This window comes from Carlito syrichta, unplaced genomic scaffold, assembly GCF_000164805.1.
Source record: "Carlito syrichta isolate Samal-C Ts95f unplaced genomic scaffold, Tarsius_syrichta-2.0.1 Scaffold301956, whole genome shotgun sequence".
In the NCBI taxonomy this organism is placed as follows: domain Eukaryota; kingdom Metazoa; phylum Chordata; class Mammalia; order Primates; family Tarsiidae; genus Carlito; species Carlito syrichta.
Window position 1 is genome coordinate 140,951 of NW_007246052.1, and position 13,882 is coordinate 154,832.

General features: G+C 56.7%; 2 protein-coding genes across 2 annotated transcripts in view; one reads left to right on the forward strand and one right to left on the reverse strand.

The window, feature by feature from the left end:
- The window catches only part of AKT1S1 (AKT1 substrate 1), a 6,425-nt gene extending 5,757 nt beyond the window's left edge, over positions 1-668 (reverse strand). Inside the window, exons 1-2 of the mRNA XM_021711244.1 lie at positions 616-668; positions 354-403 (exon numbers count right to left, since the gene is read on the reverse strand). Coding sequence (XP_021566919.1) covers positions 354-403; positions 616-668 — 103 coding nt within the window. The remainder of the gene's footprint in view (positions 1-353; positions 404-615) is intronic.
- An 800-nt stretch (positions 669-1,468) lies between these two features.
- TBC1D17 (TBC1 domain family member 17) overlaps positions 1,469-13,882 on the forward strand; it is a 13,220-nt gene continuing 806 nt past the window's right edge. The window contains exons 1-16 of the mRNA XM_008055807.1: positions 1,469-1,779; positions 2,175-2,273; positions 2,490-2,564; positions 5,857-5,980; positions 6,795-7,002; positions 7,555-7,666; positions 7,756-7,914; positions 8,505-8,633; positions 8,712-8,815; positions 9,486-9,580; positions 10,035-10,151; positions 10,229-10,329; positions 10,421-10,520; positions 13,131-13,228; positions 13,392-13,508; positions 13,849-13,878. Of these exons, the coding sequence (XP_008053998.1) occupies positions 1,759-1,779; positions 2,175-2,273; positions 2,490-2,564; positions 5,857-5,980; positions 6,795-7,002; positions 7,555-7,666; positions 7,756-7,914; positions 8,505-8,633; positions 8,712-8,815; positions 9,486-9,580; positions 10,035-10,151; positions 10,229-10,329; positions 10,421-10,520; positions 13,131-13,228; positions 13,392-13,508; positions 13,849-13,878 (1,689 nt within the window). The 5' untranslated portion in view covers positions 1,469-1,758. The remainder of the gene's footprint in view (positions 1,780-2,174; positions 2,274-2,489; positions 2,565-5,856; positions 5,981-6,794; positions 7,003-7,554; positions 7,667-7,755; positions 7,915-8,504; positions 8,634-8,711; positions 8,816-9,485; positions 9,581-10,034; positions 10,152-10,228; positions 10,330-10,420; positions 10,521-13,130; positions 13,229-13,391; positions 13,509-13,848; positions 13,879-13,882) is intronic.

Here is a 13,882-nt window from a genome sequence, read left to right on the forward strand (position 1 = left end):
CTAGCCTTAGGACGAGGGGGAGGAGAGTTGGGGGGTGGAGGGGGACACTGACTCCAGGAAGAGGGGAGGCCAGCCTCCAAGAATGAGGAATCCTAGCCAGCCACCCCACCTGTCCAGTGGACCTGGCCCTCACCCCGAGATGTGCGGAACCTGAGCATGCACGCCGTGGCCAGGGCTGGGGTGAAGGTCCCGGGCCTCGCACGGCCGCTCGGAGACGTCCCCACCGCGCCCCGGGGTCCGGGGAAGACCCGCTTCTCCAGGAGGAAAACAGGAAGTCCCGCCCAGGCGGGGGCCAGGACCGGAAGTCCCGCCTCTGGACGGGTGAGGTGCGCCCCGAGGCCCCCCTAGCCAACCCCCGACCCCGTGGACACGGTCCACGGCCAAGGCAAAGGTCCCCGTGGGTCTGGGCACCACGAGGTAAGGCTGTCAGGATTTGCCTCGGGTTCTCGCCGACGACCTTTTCCAGCGCTCAGGAAAGGGTCGCTGGGCAATCTGTGGCCTGTGGCCTACGCAGGCCATACCCCTCCCGTGAGCCGCCTGCCCTCCCAGCGCCTGGCGGCCTCAGGACGGCCAAAGCCTCCCCACACCGCGGTCCACAACGCCGCCTCCACTCACGTGCCCGTAGCCAGCATGGCCGGCCCGGCGCCGTGGCCGCCCTCAAAAGACATGGCGGCGCCGTGCGTCACGTCCGAGTAGTGGCCCCGCCTTCGCTCTGCATACTCCGCCTCCCTCAATAGGGCCGCCCGAGATAAAAATGGCGGCCACAAGGGCTTCATCCGGACCCGTAGGCAGTGACGACATCGGGGTTCCCATAAGAAAAATGGTGAGAAAAAGGCTTCAGCTTGCGCAGAAACAAGCCTAGACCATATCATTTGCCCCCAATAAATATGGCCGCTCGCACGTGCTCACTCATGACCACCGTAAACTAAGACAAGCGATCTGACGTTCTTCACCCAAAGTCAACTTCTTCCCCAGAAGTGGAGGAGCTAGGTGCCCGTTAATGGCATGGCATCCAGCGTAGCTTCATCTGCCCATGATGTATATGGGCTCTCCCTCCCTCCAACCTACCCCCTTCAGCACCAAGGCTGGCAAAGATCCAATATGGCAGCATTTCTTGCTTCGGCTTGCCAGGTTTCAAAATGGTGGCCAGCCTGCTCGCTCGACGGTGACTCTGGAATTCGTCTGGTTCTGCTTCGTTGCCGGAGCACTGACGGCTTCATCCCGTTATCCCGAGTCCCTCAGCGCCTTCTTGTAAAGTACAACTGCTCTCACCTTCTTTTCCTTTATCCGTTCCTCTCTTCCAGCACCTCGCCGTCGCGCCCCGCAGAGAGATGGGATTGCCCCGCAATAACATGGCCTCAGCCGATCTGTTTTGGCTGTGCCCTCGAGCAAAATGGCACTTGCTTGGCTTCGATGCCAGTACACAATATGGTGGAGGAAGTGGGCGTTTCGGGGATAGCTTGATCTGGGTGGTGGAGCTCTTAGGCCCGCCCACTTGTTTACTTCGTGGCGAGAGCGGTAACACTGCGCCTGCGCACTCTCACTGGCTGGCTCCACCTTTGGCGTCTGCGGCATGTGACTCCAACGCTAAATTCAGCCACCCCATCCTGAAAGGTGGCTTCACCCACTCCTGCTTTAGGACGGGTAGAGTCGCTACCACTGTCCGGCCTTGCGGGGGGAGAGTGTCATTTCCGGATGTGACGAGACGGTGACCCGGAAAAGGAGGAGGCCGGGCTAGAGGGGCCTGAGGCGGCGGCTATGGACGGGGCCAGCTACAGGGTAAGCACTGAGGACGCGTTCTCTCGCTTCTGTCTACGCGAAACACCCTGTCCAGTGGTCAGCTCCTTCCTCAGGCCGTGCGGGCGCTCTGGGAGCCCGGCAAAGCCTTGACAAACACCGATCTCTTATAAACGCGCTGTCACCCTCTGGTCCAACGCCCCAGAGGAGACCTTCTCTTTTAGCCCCGCCCTCCGGCTCGGAACTCTTCCGACCCCGCCCCCTTGGAATGCACACCCTTCCCCGAACGCAGGGCAGGCTTTTTGGGTTTGACCACTTTCCCCGGTCCTATCCCCTGGGCAATGGTCTCCTCCCCGGGGCCGCCCCATTGGCTCCCTCCTAGGCCCCGCCCACTCCGCCACGCTTGGGTCCCGCCCTTCACGGGTTCCCGCCCCCAGGTGGTGTTTGAGAAGGGAGGAGTGTACCTGCACACCAGTGCCAAGAAGTATCAGGACCCGGACTCCCTCATCGCTGGCGTCATCCGTGTGGTGGAGAAGGTAGGCTGGGCTCCGAGCGGGATGGAGGCGGCATCTGTGGGAATATGGTCTAGCGGTCAGCAGTGGGACCTTGGGAAGGCTGGGGGTGGGAACTGAATTGGGGGGCGGGACTTTGAAAGGCCGAGGGTGGAGAGTGGGGAAGCTTCGAAATTCACAGCCCAAAGCTTTGGTGGTGTGGTTTGCAGAGCGCTTCTAACTACCCCCTCCCTCCCTCAGGACAGTGACGTCCTCCTGCACTGGGCTCCTGTAGAGGAGGCTGGAGATTCCACCCAAATCCTCTTCTCCAAGAAGGTAGGCTTCTCCCCCTTTCCGCTTCTTCACTGACTTTTTTCTAGGTCTCTGCAGTGGAAGACATTTGAGGAACTTGGGTACAATTCGAGACCTGTCCTTGGGACATACATAACATGATTGAGAACTGGGTTATCTTTGCTTCTGTTTCCTTCTGTGTGAAATGGATAGAGAATGTCCATTCATGAAAGAGCAGGTGCCATGAGGCTCCAGGCCATGGGCACAGCTGTGCAAAGGGGGTGACCCTTTGCTCTTTGGGAGATTCCTGCCAGAGTACAAGAGGACAACTCAGCCTGTGGATTCGAGTTGCTTGAAGGGGTGTGGAATTTTCCTGGTGCTGTCTGCCATCATATCCAGAGAAGAACAGGACATGACGGAGCCTGCTCACATATTTCGCCAACGTTCCTCCACCCGGGCACAGGGCCTCCGCTTCCCTTATCAGATGTCTCCTGGGGCTTTCTGCTGGGCCCTGTGCTGAACAACACTGCGGCCCAGAGATGAGCCAGACCCAGACTCTGCCGAAGCTCTCATCCCTAGTCTGTTTTTGAGAAACTGACATACAATGAGAGGAAGTCCCTTTCCTGAGGTCAGAAAAGCTAGGAGATGTTGGAACTGTAGTTTGAACCCAATATGATTCCAGATCCCCAATTCTTCCTGGGAGGGCAGACAATGGAACTCTAAGGATAAAAAGAGGACATGAGCCAGGCGTGGTAGTTTGTATCTGTCATCCTAGCACTTTGGGAGGCAAAGGATTGCCTGAGCCCAGGGTTCGAGACCAGCCTGGCATCTTGGCAAGACCTCAAGACCTCATCTCTACAATAAATCAAAACATTAGCTGGACGTGGTGGCGTGTGCCCGCAGTTCCAGCTACTTGGAAGGCTGAGGCGGAAGGATCACCTGAGCCCAGCATGGGGAGGCTGTGGTGGCCATGAGTGTGCTACTGCACTCCAGCCTGGGTGACAGACTGAGACTCCAGCTCAAAACAAACAAAAAAGGGCAAGAAGGCATTTCAGGGACGGCAGGAGGAAGTGTGTTTCAGGGCACGTGGGAATGTTGGATGTCTTCACAGAGAAGTTTTCTATGAAGGTTAGATCTGAAATGCTAGACTGAGAAACTTGCACTTTGTCTGGGTAACCCTGGGGAACCATGGGAGAGGGGTGTGGGTAGGAAAATCCCCACTAGGGGCCATGTGGGAGATGGACTAAAGGACTGAATGGAGGGAGATTAGAGGCTGGGAGGTCAGGGAGGAGGCTGATGTCATTAGCTGGGCGTGGTAGTGCACACCTGTAGTTCCAGCTACTTGGAAGGCTGAGGTGGAATGTTTATCATTCTTGAGGAAGAGAGGAGGAAGCCTTAGCTGGAGTGATAAGGATGGAGAGGAAGGAACAGATTTAGGAGGTGACAAAGTTGACACTGGAGCTGTCTTGAAAGATGAATAGGATTTGACAAGGCAGAGAGGATGGGGAAGGGCAGGCCTTACGGTATGACCAAGGGAACTTGAAGTTTTGGTTCTGTACACACCCCGCTTGGTCTAAGTGAACACACTGCCAGGAAGGCACCACTATCCCTGTTAGGTGACTTTACAACATGACATAGCTCAAGGGGCTTTCCTGGAGTCCCAGGCATTCTGGAAGCAGAGATTAAAAGAGATCATGGACACCAGGAGCCCAGGAGAACCTGGCTTCCCCCTTCCTCAGCTCCATGGTTCTATGGACCCAAGGATGTCTGGGAGGTGGCTCGACCCAGTGGCTCACACCTATAATCCCAACACTTTGGGAGGCCAGTGTGGGAGGATTGCTTAAGGCTGGGATTTCAAGACCGGCCTGGGCAACATAGTAAGAACTCATCTCTACAAAAAAATTAAAAATTAGCTAGATGTGGTGTTGTGTGCCTGTAGCTCCAGCTACTTGGGATTGCTGAGGCAAACAGATCACTTGAGCCTGGGAGGTAGAGGCTGTGGTAAGCCATGAGCATGCCACTGCATTCTGGCTAGGACGACAGAGTGAGACCCCGACTCAAAAAAAAAAAAAAAGATGAGTTTCCTTCCTCTCCTGTGTCCCCCTGGGCAGGCAACTACATTTTGAACCAGTTTTCTTTTAGATGAAAGAGCAATTCTGTGCCATAGTTTTCTTCAATTTGAGCAGGCTTTCAAATGACCTGGCAGTGGTGGGGCAGGGGAAAGTGTTGACACCAGAACTTGGGAGAGTTGGCTTCACTGGCTTGGTGAAGCAGCGACCTGGATTCTGCATTTTGCACCAACCATGGAGGCCTCCTGAATGTCTTTCTTGAGAATATTGCTGTTTTCCTTGGCACTCTTGTGTTTGAATCACAGAAACCCACAAGGACAGGCTTCAGCAGAAGAAGGACATGTGCAGGAGTCAGGACACATTTCAGCTTCTGGGAACATCAAACTTGGTCAGCGACTGGTTAAGGCACTGAGTTTGTTTTTCTCACATCACAAGATGCTTAAGAGGTCGCTGCCCACTGGCCTTCATTGGTTGATATCAGGCCTGGATCACTACGACCCCATAGTGCTTGTTCTAGTGGACTTTTCTTTCCTTTTGAGTTGGAGTCTCACTCTGTCACCCTGGCTGGAGTGCAGTGGTACACTCACAGCCACTGCAGCCTTGACCTGCTGGGCTCAGGCGACCCTTCCACCTCAGCCTTCCAAGTCACCTGGAACCACAGGCATGTGCCACCATGCCCAGCTAATTTTTTGACTTATTGTAGAGACGAGGTCTCACCATGTTGCCCAGGCTGATCTTGGATCTGCGGGCTCCCAAATTGCTGGGATTATAGGTTTGAGCCACCACGCCCGACCAACGTGGTGTCTTATCTTGGTTTTGATGTGCACTTCCCCAGTGGGTATCATCACCTGGCTTTAGGCACTCGGCAGTCTGACTGCAGAGCTACTTGCCATGCGGCACTACCTCCCATGCATCAGGGAGCTTGGGTTCAAGACCTGGCTTTCTCCCTGTCTGCACTGGTTGATTCTGAGAAAATGCCGTACCTTAGCTGGGCGTGGTAGTGTGTGCCTGTAGTTCCAGCTACTTGGAAGGCTGAGGCGGAAGGATTACCGGAGCCCAGCAGGTCAAGACTGCGGTGGCCAGGAGTGTGCCACTGTACTCCAGTCTGGGTGATGGAGTGAGATTCCAACTAAAAAAAAAAAAAGAAAAAAAAATGATGTACCTTCTTTGTGCCTCAGTTTCCCTCTTTGTTCAAGGGGGCTACCTTTCAGAGTGGCCTTGAGGCTCAGATCTGGAAACTGACAGTCCCTCACTCTCTTCCTTCCAAGGACTCCAGTGGGGGTGACTCCTGCCCCTCCGAGGAAGAACCGACCTTTGACCCAGGCTATGAACCCGACTGGGCTGTCATCAGCACTGTGCGGCCACAGCCCCGCCATGCAGAGCCCACAAGAGGTAGGCTGAGCTGGTGCCCTTAGGGGGCAGTGGGACGCGTCATGCTCTCAGTGGTCATGGCTTCAAGGGCTTTGCTGCTCAGTCAGGACAGCCACTTGTCGCCACCTTTCAGTCCCGGGAGAGCAGAAGTGAAGGGTATGGGACTGTCTCAGCCCAGGTGCAACACGGCATCAGGGTTGCACCCCACTCAGCCCTCTGGATTGGCTGTGGACAACCCCCCCATGAGTCTGCTTTTGCAGGTTTGAGGCTTATAGGGTCGGACAGATCTTGGGGTCATACAGGGTGCTGGGACATGCAGAGAAGGCATCTGACCTCTCTGGGGAGCGGAGACCCCTTCCGGGATGAGGTGATGCCAGACCTTGGCTCTGAGGGATGCTTGGGGTTTTTTTTCCCTGACAAAGACAGTAGCCTGTGCGACCCAGGAGCAGGCAACCCCAGGTGTGTGTGGGGAGCCACTAGCCTTTTATTGTAGCTTAGGTGTGGAATTTGGAACACAGGTGGGTTGGAGGTGAGACAGGCAGCGACCAGGAACAGGCCTGAGGGGCCTTGAGTGCCAGGCTGAGGGATACAGTGTCTACCCTGCAGCTTGTGGGGAGCCTGGGAAGGTTCTGGAACAGGCACATGTCTACCGGGCTCCTTGTGCTTCCCACTTGTGCTTCCAAGGAAATGTGAGGCAACCGGAGTTCCCAGAGGCCAGGGTCTGGGGGTGGCTCGTGGTAGGGTCCCATGAGACGATTATGTTGAAGGAACATGCTGGGTTGACATGGCCCCTCTGGCCTCCAACACCTGTCCCAACACGGCGCCATCCCCCTAGGTGCAGAGCCCAGCTCCCCCCGGGGCTCTTGGGCTTTCTCGGTGAGTCTGGGCGAACTCAAGTCCATCCGCCGCTCCAAGCCAGGCCTCAGCTGGGCCTACCTGGTCCTGGTGACCCAGGCTGGAGGCTCACTGCCCGCGCTGCACTTTCACCGTGGGGGCACCCGCGCCCTGCTCCGCGTCCTCAGCCGATACCTGCTGTTGGCCAGGTAAGCCTTCTCCTGGGGCCTGGCCTTTGACCAGGCTTGTCCCTCCATGGCCACAGCCTGACCCTTCAGGGCTGTGAAAGAAACACAACAAAAGAAGGAAAAATGAGTTGATGGGCATTTAAAGCTGAGAAGTCAATGGGTAGTACTGATTGCCAGGCCCCAAAACGTTGGCAAGAGTTGCTCTTTCTTCCTCTTGAGCTTCTATCACTCTCTGGGGTCTGCAGTAGCCCTGGCTTAGCCACCTGGTGGAGAGAAAGTATCTGTTTCCCACATTCCAACAAAGTCCCAGGGTTGCCTCTCATTGGCTCGTCCCTGAGTCAGTCATCCTGGCCAGGGAGGCAGAAAGTCCTCATTGGTCAGCCTGAGTCATGGGCCCACCCTGGGGTCCAGATCTGGTTTTAGGTCTCCCCTATAACAGCATACCCCCGCCCCGAGATGAGGGACTCCCCAAGGGCGATTGGAATGCTGCAGCTGGGACAGGTGTAGGGTGGGCATAGCCATCCTGGGACTCCGGGCCCTCCACCAGTGCCTCACCTCTGCGTCACCTCCCAGCTCCCCACAGGACTCCCGCCTCTACCTTGTCTTCCCCCACGACTCTTCTGCCCTCTCCAACTCCTTCCACCACCTGCAGCTCTTTGACCAGGACAGCTCGAATGTGGTGTCCGTGAGTGTCCCTGGCCCCAGGCCTGGTGGGCGTGGGCAGGGCGGGCTGAGAAGCGGTGGGCCATGACTGGCCTTCGGCCTTGTCCCCAGCGCTTCCTCCAGGACCCCTACTCCACCACCTTCAGCAGCTTTTCCCGAGTGACCAACTTCTTCCGGGGTGCCCTGCAGCCACACCCTGAGGGGGCTGCCCCTGACCTTCCCCCCCCACCTGACGATGAGCCTGAGCCTGGATTCGAGGTCATTTCCTGTGTGAGTAGAGAGTGGACCCTCCCTGTTACTTTCTGGCTGTGTCAACTCGGGCACATGCTTTTGTTTTCCCTGGGCCTCAATTTTCTCCTTGGGAAGACAGGGACAAGAATAGAAAGCGCAAGACACAGTGAGCACCAGATGGCTCTTATTATTGGGGGGCCCTTCCTGGCTGGGTGACGTAAGTGCTGACTCAGGAAAGGTGCTGCTTCCTGTCCCTGAACGTTAACTGTCCGTCGAGCTAAGAAGAGCTTTGGGCCCGGTGCCATGGCTTATGTCTGTAATCCCAGCACTTTGGGAGGCTGAGGTGGGAGGATCTCTTCTCTACAAAAAACACAAAAACTAGCCGGGCGTGGTGGTGTACACTTATAGTCCCAGCTACTCAGGAGGCTGAGGGGGAGGGTCACCTGAGCCCAGGAGGCCGAGGCTGCAGTGAGCCAGGATCGTGCCACTGCACTCCAGCCTGGGTGGCAGGGTGAAACCCCAACCCCAAAGCTAAATAAGTAAAAATTTCAAAAAAAGAAAAAGGGCTCTGAGCTCCCATGGGTGTGGCCAAGGGCCAGTGTGCTGGGCTCACTTGCAGTGCCCGTCAGGTGGAGCTGGGGCCCCGGCCGGCCGTGGAGCGGGCCCCTCCGGTCACAGAGGTGGAGTGGGCCCTCCATGTGGGCCCTGAGGGCCGCCTGCAGCAGGTCCCTGAGCTGAAGAACCGGATTTTCTCGGGGGTGAGTGCTGGGCTGGGTGGGAGGTTGGGGCAGGGCCGGGAGGAGCCTCGCTGAGCTGCCCGCCCCCTGTGCCCATAGGGTCTGAGCCCTGGCCTGCGGCGTGAGGCCTGGAAGTTCCTCCTGGGGTACCTCAGCTGGGAGGGCTCCGCCGAAGAGCACAAGGCCCACATGCGCAAGAAAACGTGAGTGAGGGGCTGCAGCTGCTGCTGGTGTCCTCAGGAGCCCTCTTCCCTGCCAGGCAGGACACTAGTGCTTTGTAGGGGCACTGGCAGGCAGTCATGTGCATGTTCCTGGAACACTATTTGTGAGCCTGCCATAGGCTGGCACTGTCCTGCCCTCAAGGGATATAGCAGCCAACAAGCCAGACCCGTCCCCACCCCTGTATGGCCAGTTTCCTGTCTCTCTTGCTGTTTTCATTCCTGTGCCATACTGTTTTAACGATCACAGCTTTGTAGTGTGTTTCATAACCCAGTAGGCCCATCTCTCCTCATTCCTGAGTATATCATGTACCTGCTATATGTCCTGCCCCTGCCGGGCACTGAGGATGCAGCAGTGCCTGACTTTCCTGTCCCTGGAGCGCTCTGTCCAGTACGGGGTGATAGATTTTCATCAACAGCCCGCAAGGAAGTCTGTGTTGTGAGAGAGGTCAGGAGGGAGACCTACGGGGTGGTGGCCAGGATGACTGGGCGACCCGCTTGGGTCTGCCTGGTTGGTCCGGGAGAAGCTCTGCGGGGCTGAGCGGGGGCCTGAGCCCTGAAGGATGAGGAGGTGGCGCCAGGCTGGCAGGCATCCGGGGGCTCCCCTGGGAGCGGCACTGAGGGGTGTCCAAGTGTGTTGTCCCTCTGCCTCCAGGGACGAGTACTTCCGCATGAAGCTGCAGTGGAAGTCCGTGAGCCCTGAGCAGGAGCGGAGGAACTCACTCCTGCATGGGTACCGCAGCCTCATCGGTGGGTGTTGGGGGCTGCCCAGAGGGTGGGATGGGGGCAGGGCGGGCCTTGGGGAGGGGGCAAGGAGACATGGAGCGAGACCCCCGACCCCAGGACCAGAGGTGAGGTCATCTCGGGGGGAAGTGGGTGAGCCGTGGTGGCAGTGGCCAGGGAGACAAGGGGGGTGGGGGAGGAGGGGTCAGGCTGCCCTGGGTCACATCTCAGCTCAGTCTTCTGCTTGCCTTCAGGTCTGGGTGGGTGATGTGACCTCCCTGGGCCTCAGCTTCCCCCCATAGGGGGATGTGGCCAGCCGATGAGTAGGAAGCCCGGCACCTCACAGCAGGGTGATGGTTTCTAGAACTGGCTCCTCTTCTCTGCCCAGAGCGAGTCTGAGGTTGGGGGCTGCCACCAGGAGGAGGGGTGGCCAGAGGGACGGGCCAGCTCACTCTTCTCCCCTTTGCACCTGGCCCCGCAGAGAGAGATGTGAGCCGCACTGACAGAACCAACAAATTCTACGAGGGCCCCGAGAACCCGGGGCTTGGCCTCCTGAACGACATCCTCCTCACGTACTGCATGTACCACTTCGACCTTGGTAGGGCACCAGGCCCAGGGCGGGATGGGGCGGGTCTTTCCCAGGAACACCGAGGGCCTGACCCCGTGTCCCCCCAGGCTACGTCCAAGGCATGAGTGACCTTCTCTCCCCGATCCTCTACGTCATTCAGAATGAGGTGGATGCCTTCTGGTGTTTCTGTGGCTTCATGGAGCTTGTGGTGAGGCTTAGTGCGGGGGCAGAGACAGGCCCCTCGAGGGATCAGGGGTCCGGCTCCTCACCAGGCCTCCCTCCCTCCCTCCCTCCCACAGCAAGGAAACTTTGAAGAGAGTCAGGAGACCATGAAGCGGCAACTCGGGCAACTTCTGCTGCTCCTGAGGGTGCTGGATCCCCCGCTCTGTGACTTCCTAGGTATGTGTCTTGGGCAGGTGGGCAGGAGACAGTGGGGCCACAGACCTTGTCTAAAAGTCTCTGGTAGCAGCCACAGGTGGCGTCCTGGACATAGGCTCCTGATCCAAACAAGAGAAGCATTCGTACCGTATCCAGAAACTAAAACTTATGTGAAAGACAGAGTTGCAGTTTGGAGCAAAACCTCAACAAATGCAGGTGTGCAGGCACTGTTAGAGGCTGTGTGCCAGAGAACTGCACCCTCATGCCCACCTTGATCCCTTTGGGCTTTAACTTTGGTTTAACCAGCTGGGTACTTTTCAGAAAGGAGGACCACGGTGTGGCTCCTTCCCCTTCTTATCTCCACCTAGCTGCTGCTCACTTTGAGCCAGGGATTGGAAACAGGTTCCCTGGCCCCTGGGGCTGGGACTGCTACATTCCTGCTTTAAAATTTTTCTTCTTCAATACTTGTTCAATGTTAAAAAAAAAAAAAAAAAAAGAGTCAGGCATGGTGACTCACACCTGTAATCCCAGCATTTTGAGAGACTGCCTGAGCTCGGAAGTTCAAGACCAGCCTGTGTAACATTGCAAGACCTCGTCCCTACAATAAAATAAAAAATTAGCCAGGCATGGTATCGCACACCTGTAGTCCCAGCTACGCATAAGGCTGAAGTGGAAGGATAGCCTGAGCCCAGGAGGTCAAGGCTGTGGTAGCCGTTTTTGTGCTACTGCACTCCAGCTTGGGTGACAGAGTAAGACTCCTATTAATTAAAAAAAAAAAAAAATGTGACCGGGCTCAGTGGCTCAGCCTGTAATCCCAGCACTTTGGGAGGCCAAGGTGAGTGGATTGCTTGAGCCTGCGGGTTGGAGACCAGCCCAGGCAACTTGGCAAGACCTCATCTCTACGATATATCAAAGGATAGCCAGGTGTAGTAGCACACACCTGTAGTTCCGGCTACTTGGAAGGCTAAGGTGGAAGGATCACCAGAGCCCAGTAGTTCGACGCTGCGGTGGCAGGGAGCGCCTCTGCACTCCAGTCTGGGTGACAGAGTGAGACTCCAACTCAAAAAAAAAAAAAAAAGCAGGCCGGTGGCTCAGCCTGTAATCTAAGCACTTTGGGAGGTCAAGGTGAGTGGATTGCCTGAGCCCATGAATTCAAGACCAGCCCGGGCAACTTGGTGAGACCTTGTCTCTACAACAGATTAAAAAATTAGTCAGATGTGGTAGCACGCACCTGTAGTTATGACTACTTGGAAGGCTGAGGTGGAAGGATTGCTGGGGCCCAGCAGGTTGACGCTGGAGTGGCTGTGAGTGTGCCACGGCACTCCAGCCTGGGTAACAGAGTGAGACTCCAATTCAGAAAAAAAAAATGCAGGAAATTCAGATAAAGAAAATAAAGTAAAAGTTCTTGTTAACTGCATTATTTTTTTCATTGCAATACTAAGTTAATTCATTGAAGTTTTATGGGATTCCAATCCCTGGGGCAGCTGAGATATTCTGGGCTTCACCTCACTGAAGAGGAAACTAAGTCTGAAACTTCCTAGCCGGGCATGTGGCTCACGCCTGTAATCCCAACACTCTGGGAGGCGGGGCAAGAGGATTGCCTGAGCCCACAGATTCAAGATCAGCTCGGGCAACTTGACAAGACCTTGTCTCTACAGTAAATTAAAAAATTAGCTGGACGTGGAGGCTACTTAGAAGACTAAAGCAGAAAGATCACCTGAACCAAGCTGGTTGAGGCTGCAGTGGCCATGAGTGTGCCACTGCACTGCAGCCTGGGTGTCAGAGTGAGACTCCGACTAAAAAGAAGAAAAATGTCACTTCCTGGTGCATGCAGATGTGAGCTCCTTCTCTGTGCCATTAAGTAGAATTGGTTTAACCTGAACTGCTGGACATTTGGGTCATTTGCAGTTTTTTATCATGATGGATTGTCTGGATAATTTCTTTAGATTAAGTTCCAAGAAGTGGAATTCTGTTCAGGAATTCTGTCCGGGACAGTCCTTGTTTTCACAGCTTTTGAAATATTTGTCAGCCAGGCGTGGTGGTGCACACTTGCAGTTCCAGCTACTCAGGAGGCTGAGGCTACAGGATAATCTGAACTCAGCATGTTGAGACTGCAGTGAGCGATGCTTGTGCCACTGCACTCCAGTCTAGGTGACAGAGCAAGATCTTGACTCAAAAAAAAAAGAAATGTTTGTCCTTCATCATTGCTTTTTTGAAGAGTTACCACACCAGATCAGATTTTTCTAGCAGTGTTTTTAGGAGGGCCGATTTCCTTAGCTTTCATCAGCATGGAGTGCAGAGATTCTGTTTTCCTGGGGTGTGCTGGGTATACTGCATCCTTTCGTGTCAGTGGAAGATGTGGAAGTGGCACCCTTGGTCTGGAATGTGGAAGGCAGGTTGGGAAAGGTCTGGCTGACACCCAGTGGTCGTCACCTCGGAAGTCCCCGAGTTGGGCGTAAGGTACCCGCCTAGACTTGGGGAGGGACCCGCAGCCAGGGTCACATCTTAGAGTCTCTGTGCAAATGTCAGCCTCGTTGTGGCTGACCCGGGATCCAAGTCGGTTTGGAGCTTGCATCTCTTGGGGCGTCAGCTGTAGGCACGGCTGAGAATGGGCCCCCTGTCCTCCCCTAGACTCCCAGGACTCTGGCTCTCTCTGCTTCTGCTTCCGGTGGCTGCTCATCTGGTTCAAGAGGGAATTCCCCTTCCCGGATGTCCTTCGGCTGTGGGAGGTGCGCCTGCCGGCTTGGGTGGGAGGCCTCAGGAGGAAGGAGTGGGCACTCCTGTCCCGGGAGGGGTGGAGGCCGGGTGGAGACGGGCTGAGGGCGCGGCAGACCTGGGTGTGACCTCAGGCAAAGCTGGGCCATGACCTCCCTGTGCCTCCGGCGCCTCCAGGTGCTGTGGACGGGGCTCCCTGGCCCCAATCTGCACCTACTGGTGGCCTGTGCCATCCTGGACATGGAGCGGGACACCCTCATGCTGTCTGGCTTCGGCTCCAATGAGATCCTCAAGGTGAGCTGGGGGCCGCTCCCAGCCCTGCCCTCGCCCTGCCCACCTTCCCCCGGGTCCACGTCTGTGGGGGCTGGCACCGGGCCCTGCCACAGCACCTTAGGGAGTAGTACTGGTTAGCACCGCGGGAGTGGGCCGCCATCTCTCCCTCCTGCCCTGTCCCGTGCCTTCTCCCACAGGGGCCTCGCAGAGGCGGTGCCTGGCACCGGCCTCCCCAGCCCCAGGCGGGGCCGGGCCCTTTTCCCGCCCGGCGTCGGGTGCTCGGAGCGCGCACACCTGCCGCCCCTCCCGGCCTCGGAGCCCCCAGAGGGCCAGCCCTGTGTCTTCCCCGTTGTGTCCCCAGCACGAGGCACAGAGTGGGCGCCCGGGGGCGGCGG